Here is a 20,262-nt window from a genome sequence, read left to right as displayed (position 1 = left end):
TGGTAGGACAGAAAATAACAGGGGTTTTATGTGAACACTTTAGACTGTGTCTGATTTATCGTGTTCTCTTTTGTGACTTGCACGTCCTTCACCTGCAGGATCTCGATGATCTTGAGCTTGGTGTCCATGACCAGTATATCCTGTTTCTCTGGTTCAGTCTGAGTCTTGACTGTGTCTCCATTCGGGCTGTTGGCAGAAGTCGTGGGAAGGAAGCCTCCACCTCTCAAGACAACCTGGGACATTAGCTCCCCGACACCATGAATGGACCTCATCACATTACTGCCTGGAAACACACACGCGCACACAGACACAGACACAGACACACACACAGATATCAACTTCATGTCCACAACATATATGGTCCTCCACTGACAACCCAGGGCGTTCATACCTTTACTCTCATCTCCTTTGTCCAGTTTGTTGAAAGGGAAAATTGTGCTCACATGGACACAGTCTAGAATAGCCAGCAGGATCTTGGTTAATCTCAAAAGGTCACTGAAGTTGTAGAAACCAAAATAAATCAGGTTCCTGGCCAGATTCACCACCTAAACAAGGAAGACAAATGCATCAAATCGGTTTGCCAATGCCAGCCTTATAATGTTACATCTTTGATGTGAGTGTTACTTTAAATACGGAGTGTGTCTGAGTTACCTCAAATGTGAGCTTGTTCTTCTCTTTATCAGCAAAGGGAAAGCTCTGACATACTACATCTCTCAGGTAGTTCTCAACAAACTCCATAGTCTGCGAGAATCGCTCCTTAATTTCATCTTTAGATGTTCCATCATTGTCGTAGCTACAATTAGACAAAATAAGCACAAATGAATCAACAACAACAACAAAAAAACTTGCCTCCTACGTAAATATAAGAAACATGTATGAAATGTTTCCATCCACTCACTCGTCAATGGCGATCTCTGAGGGGATCTCGGACCAGAGTCGTGCATATTTGACGGGCGTAACCTGCTCCTGAGGGTCACGGTCTACATGCATGTGCAGCATCATGCGACAGAAGGAGGCTCGCAAGTCATAGGGCAGGTCTTCGTCTGACATGCATCTCAAAATCAGGTCCACATCCAGCTGGCCAGAGATCTTGTTGATTGCCAAGTACTGACGGTCCAAGCACATTCTGGCAAACAGGTTCAGCTGGTACCTGCAGTAGCATATACAGACTCCGACTAACATTATCTCCTTTAACCCAAACAACCACATGGAGTTTAAAGTCTGGTAACTACCTGTAGTAACTGATCACCTCCTGGTCCTCCTTCTGGCCCTCCTTGGCATCCTGGGCCAGCTCCCTGATGCTTTTACTGCGGATCTCTTTACTGCTGTCCTTCCAGAACAACCACACCTCCTCCTCATCTTCCTCTGACTCCACAGAGTTTTCCCCGAGTGGCGCACCTTCAATCTCAAATCTCGACAGCACCAGTCTTCAGAAAGGGAGGGTAATGGAGAAGGGAAATGACAGATAACAGATATTTTTTGTTAGGGTGATGGACATTTTTGGACATTTGTGAAAATTTTTAACAAAAGCATTGCCATTAGGAGTCAAAGACTGCCTACATTGCTGTTACCTTGTACACAACTGACAGTTATTTTCCATTAGTGATCAGTCTATAAAATACCATTTCCAGAGCTTGAAGTGATATTTTGTCTGATATTACAGTAGTGAACAGATATCAGGGTTACTCACTTTGTTTCTATGAGGATGTCCGCGTTAGCTGGATCCAGCACTGCGTTACAGATGAGCTCCTGTGTCACAGGGATGGACTTATTCATTGACACACACAAGTCTGACAGGTAGTCCAGGAACCTGGACACACATGCACACACACACACAGGATATGCAAAATTCAATCACCCATTTACAAAAAGAAACATATATTGTAAAATCAACTCAGACAGCAGAGTTATGTCAGCCTGCAAAAAATGTAACAGCCCTGAATACACTGCACATGATCGCAGTTAAATGTTGAATGTCCTTATTTGTCACTTGGTGGTTATGGTAGTTTCCACTCTTTTGAGTACACTGCTTGGATTGTAAGAGATGGCTCACTGAGTGGATTCATGTACAGAGGATATAAGGCGTGATCAGGGTATGCGGATGATAATCAGAGTATAAAGATGCATTCCAACAAACATTAAAATCAGCAATTATTATTAAATCATTTCATCTCTAATTCTGTCTGCTAGATAGACAGACAGAGAGAGAGACAAACCTTGGCTCACGGTTCTTGCGGACCAGACTAACAAACGTGTCAATCTCTGCAGCAGTGATATGTTTCTCCAGCAGCTTGCGGTTGTTATGGAGCAGAGCTGTGATCGTGTCCTCTGCCAGGACATCATAGCCGATCTGTTTCTGCATGAAGCGAAACTGTTTGGCAATATACTCCTGCAGGATGGAGAGACAACCAGTTAGAACGTACACAAACCAAAGCAAGATGATAAACACATTACAGTGTAATTGTGTCATTGCTCTAGGAGACATCAACTATTCTTAGAGAAGGGGAACGTTGTAGTTCAAATTTATATGCACTTCTTGCAAAATGAGCTGGTATTATATCACACTGTGGCAGTCTGTATTCCTATTAGCAGGAAATTTGATGATTTTTTTTTGATAATCATATCAGTGAAGCTGCAGCGAAAAGGCTATTCTTCGCCCTTAGACTTAATCAAGAAAATTTGGAATGCACGTTTATACAAACTCCAGTGGCACGTACGCCCATGTCAAACAGAGCCGGTGCTCACAGAGCAGACTTTCAGGGCTAACAAACTGTACCTGGTTCTTGCGGTAGTCCTGTTGAGAGTGACGTAAAACCCGGTAACACAGGCGGCAGATGTGTCTGAAGGGGGCATGGCGCTGGTCAGCCAGCTCCTCCAGTCGCAGCATGGGCCCATCCCCACTGTCTGTGAAGGGAGCCTGCAGCAGCTTGAAGATCTGAATACGCAGATAAGATTGTGACAATTGCAATCACACTAAAGTTAAAGCCCTAAAGAACATGCTGTTACAGACAACCATGCCACTTTGAGTTATGATAAGGGGTGTTAGAAAGATTTGAACAGGGGTTACAGGGAGTTCAGTGAGGTTCAAACAAATTCACATTAAATGGAGAATGGCTTCTGAAGAGTGTGTTCAAAATGCTTGCTGTGTTAAGACATCACCTGTTTGAGAATATTCTGCTCTCTCATGAGTTTCTGTCGCTCCCTGTTCGGTTTGTTGACCATGATCTCTAGTACATCCTGTCCATTGTTGGGAATGTCCACAACAAAGAACACCAGATCCTCCAGAAGCTTAGTGACCGCTCTGGTTGTGCATGAAAACACAAACACACACACAAAACAGTAACTTGTATACTACCCTGTCTCCTGTTTAGAAATTCACAACCATGGCACCACCATGCATTTCATACCTCCTCTCGTTCTGTGTGATGGTGCCTTTTTCCAGCTTTCCGGCAATAGAGGCAAGCACTTTACTCGCGTCATTGGCAAAGTCAAGGTCTCTCACCTCAGCCGGGGAGACGGGTACAATGGCAAAAGCCTCTTTGTCCTCTTTGAGTGCAGATGTACCGATCTTGAAGCAGAAAAGAAATGTACAACTTTGTCATCTATCCTAGAAATACGTGTCATTTCTGAGCATTTAGACTTGGCCTTTGGGTCACTTATTTCTTTCCCCAAATATATAATGTATAATGACATCTATAATTCAATATGAAAAAAGAAATTATGTGTATCTACAACACTTTCATGACTTCACAGGGAGATGTTGCACAGAAGCTTTTACAGCAGACAGTTGTTTTTTTATTTTTATTACTGGTGACCCAATTGATGACTCATCCGAACATTTCACCTGAGCACCATCTACACAGATTAGTTGTGACAAAAGCTGCAACAGTTTATTGGTCACTCACACGCAGCATGACAGGTTTTTCCTCCTCCTTATCAATTGGCTGGTTGGTGCTGTGGACCCACGTGTTGGTGCACAGGTGTCTGAGGCGCACATACGAGTTCCTGAAAACACATTTTAATATTGGTATTTATGTTTGCATATTGGTTTTGGAGCTGAGCAATACATGCTGATTCTTGTAACAGGTAATGTTTGAAATGACATACCAGCATCTTCAACTAAAGGTTGCCTATACTGCCGATAACTGCAAACACAGAGCACTATTGTTTTTCTTTAGCATCCCTAAAATGTGCAAGCTTGGAAAATACAAACTCAAGCTGCCTGCACTCATGACTATGCTGCAAGGTAGGCAGTGGCAGAATAAGTGTTTAGATCTTATGAATAGCAATACATTCAATTCAAAATTTAACTGGAGAATTGACAACAAAGTATACTTAAATTATCAAATCTAAAAATACTTTCAGATTCAGATCATATATTTAAATTACTGGATCTTTATTATGGATGTAGTAACATGCAAGGACTATGTTAATATTGTGGCTGGTTGAGGAAGAGCTTATTTTAAATAGTTTACATTCTGCTGGCTCATTTTTTTTCTACAAAAATGCATAATTTTATTATATTTTTGTTAGTTTGTATGTAAAATCTTAATGTGAAAAATAAGTATAAATGCCAGATAAATGTAGTGGAGTAAAAAGTACAATGATTCCTTCTGAAATGTAGTGAGGAACAGATGTAAAGTAGCAGAAAATTAAAATATTCAAGTGAAGTACTAGTACCTAAAATTATACTCCAGTACAGTTCTTGAGTAAATGTACTACAGGAACAGACATATTTGAGATTTTAAGATATTTAAGAGGAAATAAGTGTCAAAGAGGAAATATGCTGCTTGCAATGTAAAAGTGAACTGCAGCCAGTTATGGCTAACAAAGATCTGAAGATTTATACAAAAGACAATATTAGTAAAGATAAGTGGACTACAAAATTTGCAGACCATCACACACCTCATCAGCAGACCCACTGATCACCTTACAATCACAAATACACAATAAGCACAATTCAGCAAGGCCTACGTGCTCACATGAACGTGTCACATCTGTGTGAACTTAGAACTTCCTTCCTCTTCCTTTAACTTTTCTAGTGAAAGACACAGTATTCCTGGTAAAATACTATGAGTTTGTGCTGCATTAAATTCATCACAGATGCAAAACAAACTAATGTTCATCATAAACAAGTCCACACACATCTTCTCACATACACACATGCATAGAAGTCGGTCATACCAGAAGCATTATCTGTGTTTACTTCAATTTATTTGCGTGAATATCCTTATCTACCACACCATCGTGAACGCGAGCTCCACTGGAATAAACCCGCATGATATTGTTTGTTATGAGTCACACACTCTTAATTTAACAGGCTTTAACACACACGTATTCCAATCATGGTTTATTATTTTGCAACCATATTAAGATGACTTAATATTTGGTGGAAGTCCCCTGCTTATAGCATGTGTGCTGTTTGTTTTACAGTGGAAAGTGTGACAGACTGAGGAACAGGCCATGTCCTTCTCAACAGTGATATCTGCAGCAACACAGGTCTGAGGTGGTTGGAAACACTTCACCACCACCTCATTGTCACAGACTTCCTACCTGGGTACCAGCGAATCTCCCCCTCGTAAGGTCGTAGGGTCGAGCTCAAAAATGGAGGAAATGTCATTTCCATCAGGAACAGACACCAGGGTGTACATGACTTTGTCCTGGATGTTTCTCAAACGGGCCCTTAAGGCTTCTTGCTCCGAGTCCAGCTGGAGGGGACAAAGGTCAAGACACAGTTGGATTAGCAATTACCAGGATAAAATAAAATTCTTGTATGACCACACAGAGATGCTCACTACCTATCAGCGACTGAGATCTGATACATGTGTGTGTTTCTGTGTGTGTGTGTGTCAAGATCAACATGAGTCAGGTATGTCACCGAGAGGGTAAACAGTTACTGAGGAAAGCTTTCTAAGGTCTGACTCAAGATGGTGAAGATGAAATGCAGCAGATAAAACGATGACCGTTCAAAAACCCCCTCCACTCAGCAGAGCAAGTACATTTTTCTCTGTTCAATAAGCCAATAATGGCCGCCAGGAAAGACTAAATCACTGAACTTCAAACAGATTCCTAGACGAGACACAATTAAATAAATACTGTGGTTAAGTTCGTTGGATCCTAGTTTAAACAGGATTCCTATTTTCTTACTTTTGAGTCTTTGCAGGATTCAAGTATAATGAAAATAGTCATCACAAAACTCGGAGGCCGTTTTGCCAGAAACATCGGCTTATTTGAGTATATTTATAAGTTTATTACTATTATCTTTTACTGTAGTAGCAAGGTAGTAAACTCAGGAGCGTGCTGACTGCCAATTCTCTGCCTGGTGAGCAGATGTGAAAACACCTTCATGTTGAAAGCTGCAGCCAGTTCACTGAGCTATGGCGAAGAACTGAAGCGCCGTAAAATAAAGGCGCATTCACAGTGCAAGCCTGCCATCTGCTGGTCACGGGGATATAACACCTTCAAGCTCTGCAAAAGTACATTCAGCAATCTACAGCTAGAAATAGTAAATACTCTAGCAGTTGAAAAGCTTTTGTATAACAGGAGACATTTTCTCTCCAGTCACAGCTTCACAGCCTGTCTGTTTATGGGCAGTACAAGCCACAGTTTGGTGAGTTTGAGTTTACTGGTAACATAATGTAAAGCATACATATTGTTACCATGGTTACCTAAAGTTTACTACACCTCATTCACCTTATTTACTCAACATTTATCAGTGATTGTTCTATACAGTAAAAATCTTACACTCACTATGCAAACCAGTCTTTCAGCATGGGTTACTTACTGAAGAGCGAGATTCCAGGCACTCCTCTTCATACTCTGGATTGACCTGCAAAAATACAAAGTGGTTCTAGATATTGTCTGACACAAGTAATACTATAATTTTGTCTAAATTATTGTTTTCATGGTTTTAAAAGTTGCCTTTTGGCTAGGTAACTGTGAGAAATGAACAATGAATGTGCTGTTCTGCCTCTTCTTCACAACATTTCATTCAGAGTAAATCCCTTAAGCACCAATGGAAGCTCCTAGTATATGACCAAAATAAACAGTGTAATGATAGAAACGCATTTGGTTAAATTGATTCAAGTGAATTTGGTGATTGTTCTTCTTACAGTTACTACAAATACAGTGTCTGTCTTGGACTAACCTCTGCAGCCAGGTAGTGTCCAGTGGCCAGGTGTTTGAACCTGAACAGGCTGTTCCAGTAGCCCGCCCCCCCTCGACACGGATCATGCTGCACAACCTGGTACCGGAAAGTAAAATCTTATACCAGTGCATACAATTTATTAAAACCTGTTCTGATACAAAGTTTGGAAGTGCTGTGGAAAAGACTCACAGTTGCTTGCTTTATGTTGACTGCTGGCATTGAGAAAACAGCTGCGCTTTACGGTACGTACCACAATCAGCAAACGCAACTCTAAAAATATTCCTCCTCACCTCTATCTCCCAAAGGGCTTTGCTGCTGGTTGCCGAGGTAGCTGACTGCCGTCCAGTAGTGCGGAGAAAAACATATTGTTTTCTTCTGTGATCATCACACGTGAGGAATTTCTCCTGCTCTGCATGAAACAGCCGAACCACATCACCCTGGAGAGAGGAGGAACATTTGTTACTGTCAAATGTTATGTTCTGGAAATGGTTTGGTTTGTTACATTTACAGTTTGTCAGACATTTTGGAGATGCCCTTTGGCTACACCTACTGTAGTTGGTGTTAAGGCTCCTGATGTAGAGCTGTCGCATAACCAATAAAACACAATCTTGAGAAAAAAATTCTTAATAAGAAATTTCTTAATAATGTATAGAACTTGAATTAAGTTCTATACATTATGAAAACCTTTGCTGAATGATTTCAGTAGTTCAGATTGTTTACTGGCTGCTGTGATACAAACCCCTTTTAGGATGATCTCCTGATTGTCGCTCCATTTCATAAACAAGACGATCTTCCAGCTGGTGTTACAGTTGACCGAGTTCACCTGAAAAACAAACATCAGAATTTGACGTGACTGTAGGTATAATCTCCCAGCAGCAGTCCTGCACAGTGGGAGAACTGAAACAACACTGGCAAGGTTAAAGGGACAGTTTAGTGTTTGAGTTTTTTATTTTTTCCTCATCCCCTAAATTCAGACACTTTTCTTGATTTTGATAAGCAAATACTTTTAAACCACTCTAAAATACATATTTATAATATGATACATATTTATTGTCAATGTAGACTTTTTACTGTAGTTTAATAACTTAATTGTTAGGATTGTCCACTGCCTCTCAAATCCAAATCCAAAAATGTGTAACTAGAGTTGCTATTTAATGACATCCATCATTTGCATTGACATTCTGACCATGTAACATATCTGCTTGAAGAGTCATGAATGAGGAATAAATGAGTTTGTCTCACTCTTAGTAAACAGGGAAAAAAACAAACCTATCCCTTTAACTGCCTTAGCGCTTCTAAAAGACAACTGCGAGGCCCATACACAGGTAATGTTGTTAAGTAACACAGAGCAGTCTAGTGTTTCGAGAGACAAACAGCACAACCCTCCAAATGCAGTGTTAGCTTTAGCCTGCTGCTTAACTGTACTGAATCAGGAGGACTGGAGGAACAGTCTTGCACTGTTTTCACATCAGGCAGCTAAAACCAGGCAGAGGTTATGAGGAAAAAAGGAAAAAAAGACACTATAATTCGATTCTACACAGCAGAAACTCCCACAGAAGCATCTAGTGAGAGAGTGAAGGTGAGTTGCAGTGGCTCAGCCGAACCTCATTGCATCCTGGGTTATCCACAAGCTGGTGTGTGCTGGCATGGAGAGGCTGACCGGCATTCACAGGGTTCAGGACCACTTTGTCCCCAATCACCACCTGCCATCACACAAACATACACAAACACACACACACACACAAAGAAATGCAAAAATGTTAAACATAAAAGAACAAGGGTTGTGTTGTAATCCTAGCACAAGCAGAGCTGCCAAAGAGCGACTGTAAGGTCAGGATTAGAGTCATTTGAGAAGGTGGAAAGCTATGATGTTTCAGGAGAACATGACGCACATATTCAACTCACTCTGGGCTCCACAAATAACAATGACTTGCATTCTTATTTCAATTTTATTTTACTGAGTTAAATGATTGAGTTCAAAATGATTTGCTGTATTTAATTATTAACAATGTTTAAGTCTTCCCCAAGCACACTGCAGTACATCTATCCTATACTCAACTCTGAATCTCTAACATGCATGTGGGCCTGGATAAGAGAGCCTCGGCGACCGTTTGCATGCCACTGTCTTCTCACTACTTTCAGCAGGTAGAAACTGCCTTCAATTTTCTTTTCGTCCAGGGCCTGCTGCTTAGGCCCAGTGCCATACCTACTTTGAGAGGAGCTTAGCAGAGAGGCCGTGGTTCATTTTGTCCTTGGGCACCTGCCCACTACTTCCTGCTGCAGGGTAGGAGAGCGGCTGCCAACAAAAGCTTTGTGATCAGGTGAGCGCCAATTGGGTGCTGGCACAGGTCCCTCCAAGGATAGATGTGATCAGATAGATGCCTCAGATTGAGGATTAGGACGATAAAGAGGCCCTTCGTTCTCAAGGTCTGCACCCTGATCCTGCAGTCTTGACCTCATGATGCTAATGTAGTACTGTGTGTGCTAATTACTAGCTCCATTATCATAAAAACTAACATAAGCAACTGCATTTTAAATGAAAAACACAGTGTAGGGCCCACACAGTGGCCACAGACTTATGCATAGGATGACTCACACTGTCCCCAATGGAGCGCAGTTTGTAGAAGGGCTGTATGTAAAACCAGGAGCCCTCGTTCCCAGCGGTGTCTAACATCACCCTCATGGCGTTCTTCTCTAAGAGAGCTGGAAGACGTTTGTTCACCGTCAGGTATTTGTTGCTCTTGAGGTGAAGGAGCTGAGCAGAGACAATATACAGTGAGAGACAAGACACACAAATACATTATAGACATGCTGAAATCTAAGAGGAGGAAGAAGTGCTGCGACTGACTACAAGAAAGCAGCTCATATTCAAGCTGTTGCTGGCAATTATCACTGTCCTGTCGTTAAGAATTAAGTTCAAACTACATTCTAAAGAGTCACACTGATTTCACTGGAAGTCATCCTTGTACTATATAAACTGTGGGCAACGTATTGATTTTTATGGCTTATCTTATATTAGCTGTTTTCATTTCATTATTAGTGTGTCTTACAAGCTTACTTCTTCTCTGTTCAGGATAAATTAAAGGATAAACTTTATTACATTTATTTGTGGCCGAAATCCACCACGCTGTAATGCTGGGACAATTTAAGATATGATATATATGGTGGGAGAATTTCTGAGATTAAATCTTCCCCATTGCTGGCATGTCAGAGCAATCTCAGTTTAATCAAGCCTTCGTGGCAGTCTAAACAAAATTTATCTGAATAAATACCAAGCAGATGATTTCTATTTTGGAAGAACAAACCTGGATAACATTCCCATATTGGATTACAGTTCCCAGTAGTTTTTTGTTTTCGGAGTCATTCTGCTTCTTCTCCAAGTCAGCTGCATGCTGGGAAGCAACAGAGAGATAAGAGAGGTGTGTTTAAAAAATGAAAACACACCTGTTGCTAACTGCAACAATTTTCACTGATACCAGTTAAACACTGTAATTTGGTAAGAGGTAATCTGATTGGATAGCATAGTGATACAGGAGTAAAGGTTCTGAGCCAAAAGAATTTACATTTCAACAGAGGGGATTTAACCGAAAACTCTGGCTCACATCTCCATAGAAACGAACAAGAGATTGTAATCTTCCATTTTATGACTGTGTGGTCAGATAGCAGATTGCTTTAAATGGTATTGTATCACAGCAGAAGGAGAGGAAGGAGAGTGTAGAGGGCAGAAAGGTACAACAGTAGGAGTGAAAGGCTTCGGAAATGTCTATAAAAGGACTTTAAAATTCTACCTCAGCAAATATACATAATCCCTTTGAAAACTGCTCTTAAACTGTGGTTTGTGCACAGCATCAACATTTCTTTACATTCACCATACAGCTTTGAGTACAGTCTCATCCAAAGCCACACTATTCTGAAAAAGTTTGCCCTCTGTAACCCTGTTCCTTCTCTTTATCCCTGATGTGAGCCCTGAGGACAGGTCTGTGTGTGTAGTGACTGCTGGGAGGTGAACATGTTGTCGCCTCACTCACATGGAGCTTGTTGAGGAGCACTGTGTCGGTGTTCCCTCCAGGCTTCGCTGCTTTCCAGAACTGCTTCTGGGCCGAGTAGCGGTTCATAGGACACAGTCTGAACAGACAGTCTGCACAGGGAGACAGAGATGGATATAAACAGAGGCAAAGATTCATGTATAGATATGGAAAGCGAGAAAAAGAAAGATATTCATTTAGATTGGTGCATAGACTGACACACAGAGAGAAAAGAGACATAAACAGATGTATAGGGAAAAAACTGGAGGTTAGACACAATGTTTATAGCTAAGAATGGCACATGGGTTTAAATCAGAAGAAGTGAAAACAAAAATGAGAAGTTTGTTGGTACAAAATATGAAAATGTGCTCTGAATGGAGCCTAGAGAGGTCAGCACTACAGTGTGGGAAACAGGTCACAGCCACAGCTAAACATAAACCAACAGTTAAAAAAAATGTTGAAACAAAACATTCAATAAACACAGAATCTACAGTTTGATAAAAGAAAAACACATCAGGCTTAACACACACTATTCTCACACACCCCGCTCTGTGACCATCCATGCATGTGTGTGTGCTTGTACTTCAAACACATATTCATAACTCTCATGAATGGAGATCAAAGGGTTTTGTCTGTTTCAAGGAGGAGTGATGAATGATAGGAAAGCATGTGTGCCTGCATCTGTGCCTGTGCCTGTGCATGTGTGTGTTATGATGTGACACAGCACTAAGTCCTGGTCAGTCGGAGTCAGAGTTCATAACCACAGCAACAATGAGATGATGCTGTCGTCAGCGGTCTCTGATTGCGCTGCTCATTTTCATAGATACAGTAGAAACTCGACAGGAGTAAAAACGGTCCCACGATTTGCATGTGGACACAGTTTTAGCATAACAGAGTTCCTCTTTTGTCCCAGAAGAGTTCCTCTTCTGTTACAAGCTGCATAACGACTGCAGCTGAACCACACAGATGCTTTTACAGTGGCTGAAAGCTTTCGGTTTTCAGTTAACCAATACATGTGAGCTACTGTGACAAACTTCCCTGCAGAGCTAAAACTTCTGTCCACCAGCAACTCCTCCCTCTGTGTCCTGGCTTTCCTCTGACTTCACCTCTCACCAGACCAAAGCTCTCTTTTCTGAGAAGGCAAAAAGAGGAGAAAAAAAAAGAACAATCTGTCCATCCTTCCTTCCAGCCTCTCTCCCTCTCTCTCTCTCCTCCTGCTGTAGCCGCAGTAACATGACCAAATAAGGCCAGCCAAGAGAAGGGGAGTGGGATGACACAGGGAGAGAAAAGAGGGTGGGGACTCCCTATCTTCTCCCCTCGATATTCTATCATCCCTCCTTCTCCTTTCTGAATTCCTCTGACCATTTCATACACTATTCTCTTCCTCAGAGTTAATGGTCTCTATCTCCCAAATCTTCCTCTCACCCCCCCACCCCCTCTCTCCACATCAGATATAGTTTACTTTAGCTTGACCCAAAATACAGTTAGAAAAACAAAGAAAAGGAAGTGAGAGAGAAATGAGAAAGACAGGAAGAGAGTGAAAGAATGTAAAACAGAGAGTAGAGCACAGACAGAGGGTGAGACCTGAAGCTATTCAGTGCTGTAAATGGGGTAAATGTGTTTTTATGGCCCACATATGTTCACACAGACAGATTTTTAAAAAGTTGAAAAAGTTCTCTGAATTGGATCAAGCTTGCAAGTGTAAAAGTCAACTGAAAATGAACTGACGCACACTGGATGCTCCTGTCTGACGACTGAGCTGCCCTATCATTTGATACAGCCATTCTATCATGATCTAAACAAACAATCGCAGCATGTAATATGAGAGCAGTGTGTGACACATGATCATCTCACACTGAAGATTTGCCCTTTATTCACACTCCAGCAGGAAACGTGTAACTTCAGTTTTGCTGAAATCTGGGGTTAGAATTCCTTGGAGGGTGGGGGTGGGGGTGGGGGGTCACTGCGGCAGAAAACTCAGTGATTCATTAACATTCCTGCAACTTAAAACAATCTTTTACAAGCGGAACCCACCCACCTCAGAAACATGACTTTATTTAGCACCCAAATATCTATCTGAAGACATAAACAAAGCTGTCTTTGATGCTGGTTGCACAATGTGCACTTTTAAATGCTAACCTCATTATGCATGCAGCATGCTGATTAAAAAAAAAAAAAAAAAAACACACTGACATATTACCAGAGCTGCTAGTGGGTTTTTTGGCCAAGTCAAAGTCAAGTCACAAGCCCTTAATCAAACTGCAAATCATATCAAAGTCTTTCAGTTCTCTGAATGCTGAAAAGAGCGTTAGTATATTTTTCTTTAAAGGTTTGCTTTTAGTATTTTTACAGTGCTGTGACCGAGTCCTTTCATTGCATAAGCCTAAAAATTAAGAGGCACAATACTATAGTTCAATACTAATTTGCAGGAGTAGTCATTTTGGGAAATAAGCTTATTTACTTTCTGGCTGTGAGTTAGAAAAGAAGACATCACTCTCATATCTGTCTGTTAAATATGAAGCTGCAGACACTTAGCTTAACTTAGCACAGACCGACTGGAAACAAAGGGAAACAGTTAGTCCTGGTGCCCCTACCTGAGGGTACAAGCAGCACCTGTAAAGCTCACTAATTAACACATTACAGCTTGCTTGTTTAATTCATACAAAAATCAAAGTGTAATAACAACAGCAGTTATGTTATAAACTATTTCTTGGCTCTGAGCACCTATAAAGCTCATTAGTTGCCTAGCAACAAATGAAAGTGGATTTTGTTACCTTCAGACAAGGTGTCTCAAAGTGTGGCTATGTAAAGCTGCTTTGTTTATTTTTTTCTTATTGTTTTGTGGTTGAACTTTTGATTCAAATGTTTTTGGTTTCCAGTCCCAGTTCAACCTTTTAGGAGGTCAAGTCCTCATTTTGTGGCTCAATCTAAATATCAAGTCTCAAACTACAGATACAACTGTTACTATGTCTAGCACTATAACGATTCTCATTGACTGTTCAGTGGTCAGGTTACATGTGCAACATGTGTGTGTAACATGATTCAGACCTGTGGAAAATGGTTTTAGTTCTAGCACCAACTCTCAAGCATTAACAGAGTTGAAACTACTGCATCGTAGTGCTAATTACATGCATGGCAAGTGGCAGCAACCCAGCCTATAACGTACATAAAGCTGTTTAAGCAACACCACCTTTTAAATGTGACAAACTGTCTGGTGTGGTAAGATGTTATGGATTATTTGTTTGTCAGGAGAAATGAGAAGATAAATGACAAGACATTTAAATATGGAATTAATTACAACAGAAGCATTCTCATTATTTAAAATCTCAATAGATTCCTACATACACACATACATACATTTATGGTAGAAAGATCTTTTCACTTCAAATGCTCTGATAAAGCTTGATACTATGGGTAGAATACTTGTTCAACTTTTGAAATGAAAACTATTTGATTTTGGATTTTTAAATGACTAAGGAGCAAGTGTAATGTTATTGTGGCAAATTACAAATTATTATTGCAGGCAAATTATTTTTTTATTTCTTAAAACAGTCTGGAGGGGAGCTTTAAATGGTTTTTTAGACCTTGTGGTGGTGTCATACAATAACTTCTCTGAGTGGGTTGATGACTCAGAGAGATCACAAACATCAGTTCTTTAGACATGAGCAGTTTGATAAAAAGCTAATTAAAAAAAACCCACAGTCACTGGCAAATGTTCCCTGGCAAACATAAAAAGTATGAGAGGCTATAGAGCCAAAAGACTTTTAAGGAAGTTTTATCAGAGAAGGACCGCCCCAATACTTTGATACTGTGAGAAAAGCAACAACATAAGTGGCCTTCAGTTAGATACACTATGCAAGGGCCATATAATTCACAATGGTACACAATTTAGTGGTCATGGTTTGTTGAGGACAGAACTTGTAAAGGCTCTAAAACTCAACCCTCTCATAAAAGTAGCTAAAGCACATCATATGAGAAACATGTCCACATCACAAAGAAGCCATCAGCGTTTCAATGCAAGCAGGGAGTTCTGATTTTACCTCTGTAACAGATCTGAGCTACTCTTCCCCGCAGTATTTAGACAGAACAGCTTAGACAAAGACCTAATACCTCTTCTATTCGGTGTTAAATCAACAATATCCTCATAGATCTGTCTTGTATAAACTGCTATTCTCTCCAAGGTTCTTATCCTGTTGGAGATATTATAGAGGAAGCAACTAATCACTTGTAGTGCATCTAAGACAATAAATGGGTCTACCAACAACAGCTTCCCTTGACTGTTTCCTGAAAGACCACTCCTCTCCTCTCTCAAAAGACAGGAAAGCAATAGATATGGTTATTAGGGGAGGAAGGGACTAAAGACAGAACCGTTTCTGGTGTTTATCTCAGATGAACCACCCAGCTAGTCTGCAGTGTGTCTCTGACAGCAATGGTGGTTTGGACAGTCAACAGATAGGTGGTGGTAAGGAGTTAATGTTTCCATATGCACCAGCAAGTAAAACAACATCTGAGGAAATTAAGACAGGAGACAAGATTACAAGAAGTAAAAAACAAGCAACCCAAGAGCTGCAGATATGTGAAGCCAGGACCACGAGGCGTTATTACTTTAATGGTTTTCACATGCTGCTGGTTTAGAAACGATAATGCCAGGCTACTGACCAACAAGCATAAAGTAATTACACCTTGTTGTTCTAACATCTTTCTGAATAAGCCAGGGATGCTTTGATTCCCCTGACTTTGTGTTTGTTTCTGATCAGAGATGATGTATGAGGATTCAATATGCATCCTTCCATTTTTTCTGGACAAGTTATTCATGCATATCAATCAGTCAACTATGCATGTGTGATGGCTTGTGCTCACTCCATGGCCTTAATAACTTCTCTTAAGCCTTATTCAGATTGTACCCAGATTTTAGAAAGTCTGGACAGCAAAAAAACAAAACAAAACAAACAAACAAACAAAAAAACTAAAACACATGGAATGGCATTTTTTCAAACTGGATCCAAACCACATTCTGAGGTGTTTTGAAACTCTGATTCCAAATAGATTTCTACAGGTACGTCTCAGTCCAAATGCTCAAACCAGATCTCAAAGTGTCTTTCAAGTTGCTTGCAATGCAACATATGACGACAACATCAAATCCAGAGTGACCGTGGTTATGTTGTTACAGGAGTGTTTTCTGATCAGTGGTGGACATGCCATTTACTATCAATATTGCACGTCAATGCTACTAGGTTACATAACGCTTAGATATGCATTTACAGTTTTCAGCCTTGAGAGATTTAATTTACTGCTCTAAACATTTTGCAACAATAAACCACTTAGGCAAAGGCCTTTTTTATTAATAATTAGATAACAGTGATTGATGATTCAATAAAGGAAAATTAAAAGAGGATGACACATGAACAATGCACCATTCAATTTACACTGCAACTTCAACACACAACAATAAGAACTGCCACCATGGCAACTTCAAATTAGACAACTGGTCTGACGCTAAATGACTGAGTAATGAACTATAAATCACAGAGACTTTGATAAAAAAGAGTATTATTTTAAAAACTGATTGTTAAAGTGCTTTCTCTGCCTTAGATGTTCTGACTGTAGCTCAGTGCTGAACTGTGTGTAGGTGTGTATTGGTATTTCAAATGCTGTCTGGGTGCAATACAAAGCAAGGCTGATGTCTCAGCATATGCTTACAAGTGAGAGTGTGATTGTGTGGAGGGGTGCGTGTGTTTACATTAGGAGGAAATGTTAAGCATACCTCAGCAGTGACAGTATAAGGCCCAGTGGATGCCTGGCCTTGTGCCCTTACAGCGTCCACTTAGTGGGATTATCTCTGCACAACTGTGTCCCACTCAAACAGCTGAGGAGCATCCCAAATGAGGAGGGACACAAGAGCTTATGCGCTGCCAGAGGACAAGGACTCAAATTAGAAGTTCCCAAAGAAGTTTTGGGGGGAAAAAAGACGTAAGCACACTCACAAGATGTAAACACACTCAGCCAACAGGGCAAAAACTGTTTCTTGTTTGGTTTAATACTGTTTCGCACTTCTTGTGAGTTATAGTTCATAAGGCAAATACTTCCTCAACTGACTACAGAAGTGGATCAGAAAACATATTGGAACTCCGCACAGCACTTTATTTTTATTTTAAGTTATTTATTTATGCTAAGTTATTTATAGCTGTGATTTTGTAAGACTAGCTGTGACTAATCACAATGTGGCACTTTACCAAAAAGGCATCAAATATAACTTTTTTTTTTGTTTTTTTTTAACAGCAGACATTTTAGCTGTTCCATACTGATCTGAAGCAGGTTTCTTGTGTACTACACTACTGGCGTGTGTAGCCTTTTTGAGTGTGTTGTTAATGGAGGCCTCAGAGAAGATGGAGATGCTGCTGTCAGCTTTATAAAAAATCATGAGAAATTTCAAAACGACTATGGGACAGCTCAAGAAAGATCTTGGAAAAACTACAATTTGCTACTTCTTCATCCTCTCATGTTGGACTGAGGACAATGTGGACGAAGCAGTGACAAAGTAAAGTAGTATCATGAGATGCGACGGGGCTAGCTGTTTGCATGCTACCATCAGTAGAAGAAAAGAAGTGATAGAAATAGAAACAAAATAAGAATTAACACTGGAGTCACTCACCACTGGAGACAGCTCTTGGTGAGTAAAGGAATGAAGTTTGATGCTGAATTCGCTACATTTCTGGTACAACTGGTATGTTAACAGCTGAATGCTAATGTTGGGTGTGTAGTGGTAACAAAAACAAACATATTGCACCTTTAAAAATATACTCACCTCAGGTTTAATTGGCAGCAGTGTTCCAAAGTCACAGTTTGATTTACATACCGTCTGTCCTGTTAGTATAAAATAATTAAGTATGTTGTTGTCTTGTATACTAACTGCAAAAAACAGGATACTTGTGATGTAAATTATAGCACTGGCTGAATTCCACTTAGTTATTTCTGTTACAGGGTCCTAGTGTTATATATACTGTATCAAACTGGGACACACATTAGACATGTGACAGCAGAGAGAAAAGCACAGGTGGACTTAATAACATTAATGATGGCTCTGTTTCATTTTAAGCGTCCCAGTGAGCCAGGACCCAGGAACTGACACAGCTTGATGGAATGCAGCCATCATTCATTTCATTAATTACACCTGTGTTTGACAAGTCATAATGTCTGCTGAGAAAAAAGGGTCTATAGATAGATTTGTGAAGTCAACTGCAGCAACACCCAGAGCAACATGAAGGCCTCTTCTGGTCATGACCAGCTGACGTGGCGGAAGACTTATCAAAGCCACTTTAACAGCACTTGTAACATATGTTCAAATGTGCTGTGGAGCCAAACTCTCTTGAACTCAAATCTTAAGCCACAGCCTCATTTTAATGTTGTGTTTTACTGCACAGATATTGAGAGAAAGGTGGGCAGGCCAACACTTCTGCAACATACATATCCTGCAATAATTAACATTTAAATTAACTATTTAGTGTCCTGCTGTGGGCCAGATTTAGAACAGCTCTTTTCCAGAGTGGACTGTGCCTAGTGATGAATTTTATAAGTGAGTTGAGGGAAAACCCAGTGTGGGAGGATGGAAGATTAAATGAGGCAAAGTGATTAGTGAAAGCCTTCCTGTATAAGTGAGCCAATAGGCAGCTCCCGCGCTACAATCACATGTTTGTTGCCAGAAATAGTCATAAAAACAATTATAATTAAATTTACAAATGGTTCTGATCCAGGCTGATTTTAACTCAGCCAAAACTGCGGCGATTTCAAAGTAGATACAGACATTTTCTCCAAGTCCAGATATAATACTAAGGATGCTACAACATCAATGAATATATTATTATTTTAGAGCCTGTTTACAGGAGGAAGAGATGAAAACAATGATGCTAAGTAACTGTAAGCTGGGTGTTTATGTTGGCTTGGTGGCGATTATGGTTTGGATGGGAACCCACAGTGGTTAAACAAATATAGACACTGCTTGCTAGCATGTTTTTTGCCATTGGTTTCCACATCTTTGTGAAGATCCAGGAAATAAACTGAACAGTTGTTAAAATCCACACAGCAACAGAGACAGAGAGAAAGGCTCATCTTTCATTTTGCTGCGGGTGTGGAGGTATCAGTCTGCACTGTTTATCGTGGTGACAGTGATTGTCTCTAGGGGGAGATAATCTGTCTTGGGATACCAGAGACCCACTGAAGAGCTGAGCCGTGTGGGTCACCGCTCACATCAAAGCTTTCTACTTTCTAAATAGAGTATGCAATCTTCTTTATACCCTTGAGACAGCAGATAGAATCCTAAAAGCAAAGTGTGAGTGAGTGTATGTGGAATGCATGCTGTCTAAGACAGTTCAAAGCCACATGGCAAAACTTTACAATTAAACTGATTAAAAGTGTAAAAGCTAATGGAATAGAGATGTCTACAACCTCAAAAGGATCTAGAAAACAAGAGTGTAAAACTTTTTTTTAAGAAACCATAACGTCAGGGGTGGAACTAGGAATTATTTTGATTATTGAAAAATCTGCCAATCATTTTCTCAATCAATTAATTGTGTGGTCTATGAAATGACAGAAAATGCAAGAAGTAAAAAATTAATTTCACAGTTTCAAAAATCCCTTTACTGTGCCATCAAACTGCTTGTTTTGTTTTGACCAAAAACGCAAGGATATTCAGTTTTAAATTATAGAAAGAGAATACGTTATCTATAATCTTTCTGTTGATACACTAATCAACTTATCAACTAATCATTTTAGCTTTACACTTCTTAAACAAAGTGTACTTAGCTCATATAGATCCAAAACTGAGGAGGAACCCTTTGACTTCAAAAAACTGCATCAATTACTACTAATCACTCATACATACTTTCTTAAGCAAACATAATTTATCTACCAAAGGTCCAAGTATGTTGCATTTTCAATCAAATATTTATTGAGCAGCATCACGAAAAAGTGCTGCTTTATATATTTTGAACAAGAACCTGTAACATGAACAACAGAAGAATTCAATACACTCATATACTGTACACAATGTCAGGCAAGGCAGCTCCCCAGAGATGGAAACCTCTGGCCTGAGAA

General features: G+C 40.1%; 1 protein-coding gene across 8 annotated transcripts in view; it reads right to left on the bottom strand.

Moving 5' to 3' along the window:
* Nucleotides 1–20,262, bottom strand: part of LOC108885988 (inositol 1,4,5-trisphosphate receptor type 1) — a 66,271-nt gene that overhangs the window by 41,423 nt on the left and 4,586 nt on the right. For all 8 annotated transcript variants that reach the window (XM_018680574.2, XM_018680567.2, XM_018680568.2 and 5 more), the window contains exons 4-23: nucleotides 11,176–11,285; nucleotides 10,453–10,539; nucleotides 9,744–9,902; nucleotides 8,752–8,850; nucleotides 7,887–7,970; nucleotides 7,438–7,584; nucleotides 7,148–7,243; nucleotides 6,785–6,829; nucleotides 5,554–5,708; nucleotides 3,906–4,005; nucleotides 3,408–3,568; nucleotides 3,160–3,301; nucleotides 2,777–2,935; nucleotides 2,217–2,389; nucleotides 1,691–1,810; nucleotides 1,233–1,427; nucleotides 899–1,150; nucleotides 652–793; nucleotides 392–545; nucleotides 93–283 (exon numbers count right to left, since the gene is read on the bottom strand). In XM_018680574.2, coding sequence (XP_018536090.1) covers nucleotides 93–283; nucleotides 392–545; nucleotides 652–793; nucleotides 899–1,150; nucleotides 1,233–1,427; nucleotides 1,691–1,810; nucleotides 2,217–2,389; nucleotides 2,777–2,935; nucleotides 3,160–3,301; nucleotides 3,408–3,568; nucleotides 3,906–4,005; nucleotides 5,554–5,708; nucleotides 6,785–6,829; nucleotides 7,148–7,243; nucleotides 7,438–7,584; nucleotides 7,887–7,970; nucleotides 8,752–8,850; nucleotides 9,744–9,902; nucleotides 10,453–10,539; nucleotides 11,176–11,285 — 2,771 coding nt within the window. The remainder of the gene's footprint in view (nucleotides 1–92; nucleotides 284–391; nucleotides 546–651; nucleotides 794–898; nucleotides 1,151–1,232; nucleotides 1,428–1,690; nucleotides 1,811–2,216; nucleotides 2,390–2,776; nucleotides 2,936–3,159; nucleotides 3,302–3,407; nucleotides 3,569–3,905; nucleotides 4,006–5,553; nucleotides 5,709–6,784; nucleotides 6,830–7,147; nucleotides 7,244–7,437; nucleotides 7,585–7,886; nucleotides 7,971–8,751; nucleotides 8,851–9,743; nucleotides 9,903–10,452; nucleotides 10,540–11,175; nucleotides 11,286–20,262) is intronic.

This window comes from Lates calcarifer, linkage group LG12 (genome assembly GCF_001640805.2).
Source record: "Lates calcarifer isolate ASB-BC8 linkage group LG12, TLL_Latcal_v3, whole genome shotgun sequence".
In the NCBI taxonomy this organism is placed as follows: Eukaryota; Metazoa; Chordata; class Actinopteri; family Centropomidae; genus Lates; species Lates calcarifer.
This window is presented reverse-complemented; position numbering and strand designations above follow the sequence as displayed.